At 40.1% G+C, this 11076-nt stretch overlaps 2 protein-coding genes across 5 annotated transcripts; both read right to left on the reverse strand.

Annotated features, from left to right (window-relative positions):
• Positions 1 to 66: 66 nt before the first annotated feature.
• Positions 67 to 459, reverse strand: LOC124406743. The gene has a single exon (XM_046882316.1). The coding sequence runs from the start codon at positions 457 to 459 to the stop codon at positions 67 to 69; it is 393 nt and encodes a 130-aa protein (XP_046738272.1).
• Positions 460 to 1032: 573 nt separating this feature from the next.
• LOC124404600 (lysosomal alpha-mannosidase) lies at positions 1033 to 10524 on the reverse strand. 4 transcript variants are annotated; one of them, XM_046878898.1, is made up of 17 exons: positions 10304 to 10524; positions 9809 to 9911; positions 8478 to 8559; positions 7871 to 8056; positions 7005 to 7210; positions 6765 to 6901; positions 5859 to 5992; positions 5382 to 5595; positions 4717 to 4913; positions 4068 to 4279; positions 3466 to 3671; positions 3154 to 3376; positions 2913 to 3030; positions 2214 to 2490; positions 1854 to 2099; positions 1633 to 1782; positions 1033 to 1330 (listed from the first exon to the last, which is right to left on the reverse strand). In XM_046878898.1, exons 1-17 carry the CDS (start codon positions 10457 to 10459, stop codon positions 1103 to 1105), a joined length of 3075 nt encoding a protein of 1024 aa, XP_046734854.1. In that variant the 5' UTR covers positions 10460 to 10524; the 3' UTR covers positions 1033 to 1102. The 4 variants fall into 4 exon arrangements, with proteins under 4 accessions (XP_046734854.1, XP_046734845.1, XP_046734873.1 ...); XM_046878889.1 differs by lacking the exon at positions 5859 to 5992 and adding an exon at positions 6231 to 6364 and having other exon boundaries at positions 1034 to 1330; XM_046878909.1 differs by lacking the exons at positions 5859 to 5992; positions 9809 to 9911 and adding an exon at positions 6231 to 6364 and having other exon boundaries at positions 1036 to 1330; positions 10304 to 10431.
• Positions 10525 to 11076: the final 552 nt, after the last annotated feature.

Genomic DNA, 11076 nt, shown 5'->3' on the forward strand with positions numbered 1-11076 from the left:
CATCTTTGGCAGGTTTTGATCATTTGTAGTACATTATTGGTTTTATTACAACACAGCTGGAGATTATTATAATATGTGATTACTTGCGATATCCTCGAAATTGTGATCGTGTGGACATATTCTTCCCAAATACATTGTCTGCGTTGCTTCATCTTTATACTGGGACGGCAATTCGACTTTGGGTACACCCCGAAGGTAAGTTTGACATTCCACATCGCTGCAACTTATCCGTTTCTCTAACTCTGCAATAGTTATCAATAAGTCCCGTCTCATCGTTTTGAGCTGCACATTGCGTCTGATCATCACATTGTCGACGCCCAAGACTAGGGGAGTGTCGCTCGCCCCCGATATCAATGTTGTTTCAGTTATTGTGCGAATCCCAGCATCTTCTTGGGGGGTTATGGTTATCAACGTTTGCGTCCATGACTCTTCATCTGCTTTCACCGTTCCTTCCTGCATCTGGATCTTACGTGAATTCGATTTAGACTTTCGCTATCCGCCAATAGGTATAATTATCTAGCAACTGGAAATTTTACTGGCCATGGCATAGCATAATCCTAACTACGATTCGACCATTTTTTGTCATTTGCGTTGTATACCATAATAATAGCTTCAGAGAGTCACTTCGTAAGTCCGATGCAGCACAGTGGGGTTAAATTGGGAAAGAAGGCTTATTTACCTTTGCCTACAATAAATGGCTAGTCGGCCCTTCTTAGGCCGTTCACTGTCTTAAAATGATCAAAGTGGTTAATTGCATTAGGAATTGATTTACAAAATTATTCTTCCTTTGATGTGAAAAAATGTCACCTGGATGATTTGAACATCCTCTCTGAAGTAGGTACAATATTGACATGCGACCGTGTAACGATTCGCAAGTTTACACGTGTATATATGTATAGACGATATGGAACAGCAATAAATGCAAATATGTATGTATTGTATAATTGCGATTTATTTATTTATAGAAACAATATTTAATAGATATTGGGTACATATATCGTTAACTTTCCTTCGTTATATATACATATATACATATATGTACACGATTTACACCACAGATGTGCTGGGCATACGCAAACCAATATCAAATCAATTAATTGATCTAAATTTCAATGACAAAAGTACGAATCTCCATCGGATGCAGAAGAATGTTGATAGCTTCGTCGCTGACGTGTATCGATCCTGCATCGGCATCTCTCACATTTTCCCGTTCACGGTGTACTTCGTTCGAATCACTTACCCACCTTAGACGCTCTGACTCGTTCAACCACTGATTACCTCCCAACGTTGTTTCCCGCGCATTCTTTACCGTGAAGGGAAGGAAAAGATCCTGTGAAACGTGAAAAGAGTTGACATTATCGGCATACGCTAGCGCTCTGGGAGTATACTAACCAGGTGTGACAGCGATGTCGCCCGAAATACACGGAACGTCTCTTGAAACCGCCCGGTTCGAGCCACACATGAGGTGACCGCCAGTGCGAACACATGCACAAGTTTTCGTTCGCAGGATTTGTCTGCTGGGCTTGACTCAGGTAAAAGTTGTGCATGTGTTAGTTATAACGGCGGTCAACGCGTGGCTCGGACTGGGCGCCTTCAAGGAGCGTTCCCTGTTTATGTTGTATTATAGCTGACCTTGATATTGATTTCCACTGGGTGAGAGTATCTTGTGTCTTCACCAATTTCAAACATGTGCTCAAGCCTGAAGAGTAGTCCACCATCTTTCCATGGCTCCAGGCTCAAAATACGCACATTCGGGGGTAGCTGCTTTGTAAGGCCAGATCCCTAAAAGATAATAACATAATATGGAGTTTCGATGCGATGTTCGCAGATTGTCAACGTAGAAACAGACTCGCCTGCATTCGATAATGATGACGCCATTCCTCAAAAGTTCGACCGGCCGCCGGGGATATGAGGATGCACGGAGGATTCAATAAATTCCAGGCCATCTGCTTTTCCATTAAGATAGTTGAGCTACGGACCGAATTGGTCCCCGTTATGATTTGGTGCCGGCCACGTACGACCAGTCCCTTGCCGTAGGCTATCTCGTTCAAAGCTTCACCAACGCCGAAAGCATCATCATGCAATATCCTACGATGTAGCTGTAGGATCACCGCGTGTATAGCAGGTATTATACTTATACGTACATTAAATATACCCAACCTACGGAACTATATTGAAGACATCCAAACTTATTCTGTGCACATAGTATTTACCATCAATTCCACTTGGCCGTCGTTGAGACTGGAGCCACCCTGGGCTCGGTCGTTCAGGACGCTCATTCTTAACTTATTTATTCTGTCCTTGATAGTGACTTTGGCGGTGATGGGGTAATAGTTACCCGCAACAGGTTCGGCGAGCTGCAACGTCCAAGTAGGCCGGAAGTTTTTCTCGCGTCTTAACATTTCGCGACCGTTGCTGTCGGTATAAAACACATTTTCCGTGGCCAGGTTGCTAGTGTAACTTGTTATGATTTCCTTGCCAACTTTATCACTACAAAAGGAAGCAAATATCATTAATGGTACCATAATTATATGGAATCCAAATGGTCGATAATCACGTACTATGTATGAACGGGTTATAAAGCATTTGATTTTTATTTATCGAGATTGAAGCCAATATAGCTGCAGAGTTGTACACCAAGTAGATATACGCGTAAAATTTAGAGATAACTCAAAAGATTGACTAGAAACCCTGGAAATCTGGTCAAGTCGAATAAGTTACGGAATTTGGAAAAAATAACGTCATTTATTGGTTGGTGAATACGATCGCGATGGACGTAACTATTAAATAGTACTTGGAAAGTACTTGTAAATTGCGTAATAGCATGTTTCCAAAGTACATATATTATCGCTATGTTCTACAATTATAAAGAATGTGGCGACACGCAAGCTACACTGTAAGCTGGTACTCACTCGACGGGGATTGGACCGACTAGCCAATCATACTCTATATAATCTTCACCTGTGTAAAGCCTGACAATCTGACTGACCCATTCGTTAATCTTCACATGTATTTCCTGAACGAGTGGACCTGCGAATAAAAGAAGCAGCTCATACATGCTATAAAACACAATCCTAAAGGACAATTCATTTGTTTTATTTGTTTATCTTTAGTTTTCATTGATGTAATTCTATATTTAGGATACTGTTTTACCCTTATAAGTCTGGTTGCTGCCAACATTTGTTAGATTCTTGGGGGTAGCGTCTTTGGGCCTGAATATGTATGCTCCGGAGGAGCGAGTTACGAATTCCTCATTATTGCCTTGGCTGCTTTCGTAATAGTGGAAGGATTGGGTGATTCTCATGTTTGTAACACCCGACTTGATTTTTCGCAGAGCACACGTGCTTCCGTCATCGGTCATTGAGACGTTGAAGAACTGAGTAGCAAGAGAGAGAACATATAACAAATTTCTTAACTAATAACAGTGTCGCATACAATTTGTGAACGATTAGCACTGGAACGAACCTCATTTTGTATCGTCGCTTCGGACAAGCTTTCGCTGCGTACGGGTTCAACAGTCTTGTTACCTCTAGTGACGTAGTAAGCTTGATAACCGAGAGCTTGGATATTTTTGGCACGAAAAACTAATTCGTTGACCGCTGAACTCTCTCTGCCGGGAATTGCCAGGACTTCAGGTGGTATTGGAATAATTTGTGTGGCAAGATTAGCACCTAATTCAAACGCAAAACGGACATATAAATTATGGCTTCTTTTACATACATTCTGGTAAACGTGCAAATAGTTACATTTGTTTATGTCCGGCAAATATTGATTAAAAAAATAGTCGTCCAAAGGCATATTAGCGAACCACATACAAATAGTACAAGGCATTGTATTAAGAGCATCAGACGACAACGGAGTTCTGATTACCCGTTTTTCGTACATTCTCCAGAAATATTGTTGTCCGACCGATGAGTTGGAACTTTGCGGCAATCTTTATGTAACGCATAGTGCTCATTTATGAACAGCTCTTTCACGTGCTTCGATAACATACCATTGGCAGCTACTTTTGTATTCGGCATTTCTACGCAACCGATGATTTAACGATCGTCATCCGTCATATTTACCAGTGAAGTCTCGAACGACGTATGAATTGCCTGTTACGGGAATGCGAACAAAGCTCGAAACCACTCTACTTTGCGGATTGTACAGAGTCAGGACAAAGTTTTCATTTTCTTCCGTGTACGGGCAAGAGCTGATGTTTAGTTGGTAACAGGTGTAGAAATGAACTTCTGCACCCTCGCGAGATCTGCTTTGGTTCCTTTTTGAAATCAAGTTTCTGCAAAAGAGGTCTCAACTGTACTTCATTCAATCTCAGTCATACGTGATACCATACCCATAGGTAACTGTAATTATCAGGTGTAACGTTGCAAATCGCTGAACGCAAGTATATCGATTAATTTGAGATCTTCCGATACTGCACAAGCTAATTTCTATCGCGCAGGATACACTTATACACGGTACGAGTGCTGACCAACTCTTCTGCGGCATGTAGATAGACCCAGACGCCGTTTTTATCTCGACTTACAGGCGTTCCGTGTTCACCTTGTGCCAAAGAAATGTATCCATACGTATACGTTATGTATGGTATAGGTTTTAGCTGCAGACGGGGGAGGCCCGAGGACGCAACCTCCGTTTACGCCCATGTTGGATAATATACTAATTAGTTTCCCACAAAGTCTGCCTGTGACTCGGGTGTGTCATCGGTGTACTTACCCAAGTGCATCTGATAAAATCCGTTCTCCGCCCTTCATAGCTTTGGATAAAATTCTCGCGTAATCCTCAGCAACCTGCTGCTTTTCGGTTCCAGTAATCGCATCATGGTGTTGAAGTACACCCATCGCTTCACGAAACGGATTCAGGTAAGTTTCCGACGACGATATATTAGTCAATGCTGAAAGCTGCTTCGATATCTGCAAATTTTTAAATTGCATAGCTATGAATTTGTATCAGCTAGATCTGAATCGCCGAGGATCATAACGAAGAAGCCACACAACTCAAGTTGAACGACATTTGGACAGTGTATTTCAGTTTATACGTTACATTTGTATGTTGCGCTGTGTAAAATTTTACAAAAGCAAGACAACGCTATAAAAAATACATACGTTCCGGAAGCCGAAGGTTTCAAGATAACTTACCATCAAGATAGTTCCGCGCCAAGTTGCTCATACTCTATAAGAGCTGTTAACTATGTCTAGTTCATTGTACTATTTGAAAGTAAACTAATTTTTCATTTAATGATCAATTTCTAGTTCAGATTGTAAATTTTTCTATTTTCAATCTAGATTTGATAAAATTCTCCATTTTCTGTTATGAATTAAGCACTCACTGAAACATTCGACCAGCCTTGAATACCAGCTGATATGGATAGGTTGACGTACCTGGAGGTAATTGTTTCCCATTCTCTCGTAAAATTTTATTGTTGGCCTCGAACTGTAATATCCTGACCAGTAGGTGTGGGGGTCGCTGGCGTAAGGAAAGAAGTCATCAGACTTGGTTGGCCAAGAAAGGGCCAGCTCGTTGACGGCTTTCAAGTAACAGGATGGTGTCGAGTAAAACACATTTACTGTACTTCCGTGGCGGTCGTTTGTGTATCTGATAATAATGGTTCACTTGATTTATGATTATATTATAAGCTTTAATTAATCGTCGTCTAATCATTTCAATAGACTTTATTTCCCAAGCAAAAGGAAAAGAAACAAATCTCCATCAACTGATTTGACGGTATAGGCATAAATAGCGAAATGGATTTGGAACAATACGGTTCGTAAAATGTCATCTCACCAAGAAATAAGTAGAAATGTAATTCAATCAGTGTATACTGTACATACGTGGCTACATTTATATCTATATTTTACCTGATTAATTTATCCAAATTTTTGAACCACAGTTCTGCACTTTGATAATTGAAATCATCCCCCATAGTCATGATAATGTTATTTGTTCGATAAAAACTTTGTTGCGTTTCTGCAAAAACCAGTAACTGCGCCACCTGCCAAGTTGTCTATATTATACATTGCTCACCATATCGTTTGTATTACACATCGCTTTCCCCCCTTCCCATCCACTCCTGCCTACCCCCTCTGTGGTATCTATCACGATCCTTCATAGAAATCCCTCCAAAGAATGATTTCAACTAACATTTTAGTAATGACGTACTAGGCTGCCTAGATTCAGTTTCCGGAAAAATTCTAGGAGCTAAAATTAGATTCAATCAGTAAGTAGAGTACCTCAGCAGTTTGTCCAAGTTTTTGTACCACGTTTCCGCAACTTGATACGTGAAATCTCCTCCCATCGTCAATATGACATTATTCGTTCGGTAATATTTAGACTGCATCGTGGCGTACTCGACAAGCGACGAAATCTGGCAACGAACGTTAGAATTTAGTTGATCGAACGCGATTACGGAGTGTATGAAGTGAAAACAGGTGGCGAAACTGTTGATAACTTTTCAAGTCTTTACATTGGGTTACTATGCGATGTATACAAATATTTGTCAGATCATAAAAATAGTCAACAAAATCGAATAATAAGACTAATTTTACCGGGTGCAAATCTATAGTTGGCATTCAAACTTAACATGGACTTGTTGTTCCATTGTTTCGACAATTTTCTAAGAGGGGCAGAAAGGGAGGAAAGAGTATGTATATATAGGTGGCACGAGTAGGCCAACAAACGCCGATGAATGATCATTAGAGTGAAATACATGAAGAGATTACCACTGGCGTTTGTATAATTTAAGTATAGATAATCGTGATTGTTACCCTACGGTCAACATTGTAGTCGGGACTTTCAGGATCATCAACGATTGGCTCGTCTGCACAGAGTATGTCGAAACAAAACCCAGGCGGAGGACTGTAAGTGTTGAATAGGACGCTCGTGAACAGATCAGCCTTCTTTCCTACAAGAAAATATTGTCCGCTGTGATTGTTAATTGGCATGGCTAACGATAAGGGTGAAAGGAAATTGTTTAAAAATAAGTTATCTGAATTGCATCCGCATACCCAAACTGTCACTCCCTTTCCAAATCATTTCGGCTGTTTTCTTATCCATGCGATTTCTCTTATCCTGATAATCCAGTCTACCGAAGAAGAGACCGTCGAAGCCCATCTGAGCGAATAATGAGGCCTGCTCCCTCGAGTGACCAAAGGGATCTATTTGCCATCCAACGTGGGGGCGTGCACACGATCCGAATGTGTCATTAAGACGCCTATGGCGAGAACGGGAAGAACAGGTAATTGTATTGAGCGGTTGCGAAAAAACGGTGCTGTTAGTTCTGACCTGGCGTTGAGGCGAAATATATATATATATTGTGCTTAATAAGTAATTATTGAATACCAGTTTCTGTATCCGTAACAACTGTTTTGGGTTAGTATGATGTATATTATATGTATAGCCACACAATATGAAGTCACTTGAAGGAGAATCTAAATCACGGATGCGCATTGATGATGAGAATAATCTCGACTGAAATCTCATCAGTGATAATAGGTTGAAATATATCGGCTTTGCGGTCTTTTCTAGAAAAAAATATTTCTTTACCACGTGCTTGGAAACGCTTGAAAGCATTTTACCTCTAGAATTAACACGTGAATATCTAAACTTTGCACCTTTATAAGTGCAAATTCTTCCATTGTTAATTCTAGAGCAATACTCGTTTATCGTCGCTGAGAATCTGCCGAATGTATGTGTCGTTGGTAACTATACGGGGATATTTATTTGTTTCTGAACACGATTGCAACTGGTGCAGCCGTTTTATTCGGTGCCTGCATAATAAACGGCTGGCTCTAACTCGGGTTTCGCGTTTAGCAACGAATAAAAATCCATGCGCGTACATTCATAACGTGCAGCTCAGATGAATATGACATACCTGAACCCCCAGGTGAACTGATCGATGATTGATTGATAATGAGTGACCGCCTCGTCATTCATGCTCCATGCCCCGCTTATTATTTCCAGCCGACCTTCGTCAATGAGCCTCCGAACATCGGTCTTAACTCGGTCATTTTGATACGACCACCACTTCCACAGATAGGCGGTCTCCACGTAAATAAACCTTGACATTTCTTTACTTTTAGATCAAAACTATAAAATTAAGATTATTGAAATAGCGATGTGTCAATAATTTTTGCAGTAGGTTTCACCGCCACCTTGAAATTCTTTAACCACCAAGTCTCGCGATGTTTCCACAATTGAGAGTGTTGTATAGGTAGGATATAAATCAGTTGGGAATACCATATATCTACAGTGGCGTTGACATATGCAATAAGTGACAAGTCATTATTTCTTAGATGTACCGCTACATTGCTCCAGAATTAAAGTCTACTTGCCGCGTGCGGCCAATTACACGCATTCAACTCCCGCAGGATTCTACACTTCTCTAAATTTAGCACAGACGATAAACTCCAAATATCGTACGTACATACTACGTACGTGCAGTACCTACAATATTAATTGATTAACTTTATGCAGATTACCTTCTGTTTGGATCTTCAAGTAGTTCGTGGATCACGCTGTCTAGAATGTATTGGACTCCAGCTTTTGCAATCAAGGGACGACCTCAAAAATTAATGTGTATTATTAGAAATGCCTTGATCAGTCTAATATTCCGTACGGTTAATATGTAACTCGTAGAACATTGCTTTTGTGTAAAAATCCCTGTGAGACACTCTTGTCGAAACTTTGGACCCAATTTACATATTAGCTGCTTTTCCTCTATGTGGTGTTTAAAAGTTTCATTTGTTTTATGCAAAGTCGACTGCATATCTTCGATATTGCGAAACGAAGAGTCGTCAACTTGACTATCAAATTATCCTGCGATAGTCACCCTCGGGCATTTAATATCAAATACGTATTTTAGTCTGTATATCATACGTAATCAAATTGGTTCTAATTGTATTTAATATTATACAAATATAAATTTTTAAACATTCCGTAGATGATCGCACTTAATTATACGCAACTATGCATGCATCGTTAGGGTGGTCCTTGATCTGGGTTAGGGAAAGTTTTCGTCGTGACACCTACTAAAAACTGTCTAAAATTTCAACGCCCTGCATCGATGGAAACTTACACATCATCCAGCTTGGATCCGTCCCATTAAGGACTCATTCTCAAATACCGGAAAAAAAATTCTTTCAAGAAACTAAATTTTTCTTATTACGAACCTCAAATTTTTTCGATTGAAAATACAAACGCAACGCAACATTGTTTTCGGCTTACGATATGTATCCCATAGAAAAATTGTACTTAAACCACGAGAAGAATAAACTTTCTAGTCGCAAATTGTACTTTTCAATAAACGACTAGGATTTCGCGAGGATGAAAATTTCGTCTCTCACAAAAAATGTTTGTTCGTATAACTGAGAATCAATGACTGATGGAGAAAATATGCGCTTGGTGGTGGACCGGATGCCCAGTGACAAAGGGGGTTAAAATTTCAGGCAATAATGTTTTGAGCACTCGTATCGAGAAAAACTTCTTCGAACCCAAATTAAGGCCCGCCCTAAGATGTCGTGCATGATTCCCTAACGCGAGTCCAAAGTCTGTCTGTGATATTGCATAAATTAACATACATCGTACGTGTAAATATGGTTCGCACAATTGCAGTAATCAGCCTATTCTTAGAGTATACAATGTAATTATAATTGTGTGACAATCAGTGCAACGTGTCAGACTTATTGTCAATCGAAAACGTTTTGATTTTTCAGGCTTGAGAAAATTTAAAACTAGGCAATAAACGATTGGATGATGTATGTACGTTATACAATGTATTTGTAGTATAGGTGACAGCAAATGAAATACTCACCACCCCAGTAATACTGATCGACTGTTTTTAACCAGCCAACATCGTCATGGGTGTGCGGAATCAAATGAATATTTAATTTGTGTTGGCTGAGTTTTGGACAAGCCTGTAATTCGATGTCATTATGCATATGATTGGCGGTAACATAATACATAATTCACTAGATAAATCCTAAACCGTGCTACTATTGTTTTATGATTTGCTGTAACGTTGATCAAGTCCACGAATTCCTTTCGTATATGTACCTACATCCAGTCAGTGTTCAAATTACATGATATATGAATGATAGCAAATAAAATACTACAAAATCAAAACTCGAAGTTAGTCACTTGATAACCACAAGTCTTCAAAGTTTGTCGTCATTTGAAATTTTTCAACGGCCAGTCTACGTCCGTTATAAATATATATATATATCTATGTCCGGTCTATGTTGAAATTATACGATATACTAAAGATAGCAAATAATATACAACACGATCGAAAGACGCAGTTACTCACTTGATAGCCACAGGTCTTCGAACTTTCTCGTGATTCAAAATTATTTAACGGTGTTGCGCCACATTCTTTTCCAACCCAATAAAACAGGAAAGCGAATAACAATAAGAATTGTGGAACGTAAAGCGGCATCTTTGACATCCTCGACGTGGCTGCCATGCAGCGATCCCTGCTCGACAGGAAGGGACTAAGCAAGATGACCGAGTCCGGCGTCTGGCCCACCGATACTTAAGCTCTCGGCGTTTCTCCAATACACCCGCGCCAAGTCCACAACTACGTGTCAAACACATAAGCACGCACACATCATACACGGATTCGTGTATAAAGTATATGAACCGTGGTGTACACAAACATACCATATCCCGCGGCTAGCGCTGCGTGACTTTTCCCCCTCTGTTATGACAAACGCGTATTGTACGTACAAGGTAAAGTCACTCGTCATATTATGTATAACGACAATGTCTTTTCTATACGGCCAATACAAGCACCTTACGTCGATTTCGCATGACAACGACAAGTCCTTATCTCTTGAAAGGTTATCGTACGGGATGGCCTGGAAACGGACTTACGCACACAGATTTATACACGTTATCAACCTACCCCGGTTCTCCTATATTGGAAACAACCAGATTTTCAAGTTACCACGCGTTTCGTTAGTCTGGCCTTATATTCATTTCTCACCCGGTTCAGTTTCATGTAATAAATAAACAACCTCAGAACGGAATACTTACACTGTAGAATTTCCAAGATCAATAGGTCCACCTGTACATATAGTA

This window comes from Diprion similis, chromosome 1, assembly GCF_021155765.1.
Source record: "Diprion similis isolate iyDipSimi1 chromosome 1, iyDipSimi1.1, whole genome shotgun sequence".
Classification (NCBI taxonomy): Eukaryota; Metazoa; Arthropoda; class Insecta; order Hymenoptera; family Diprionidae; genus Diprion; species Diprion similis.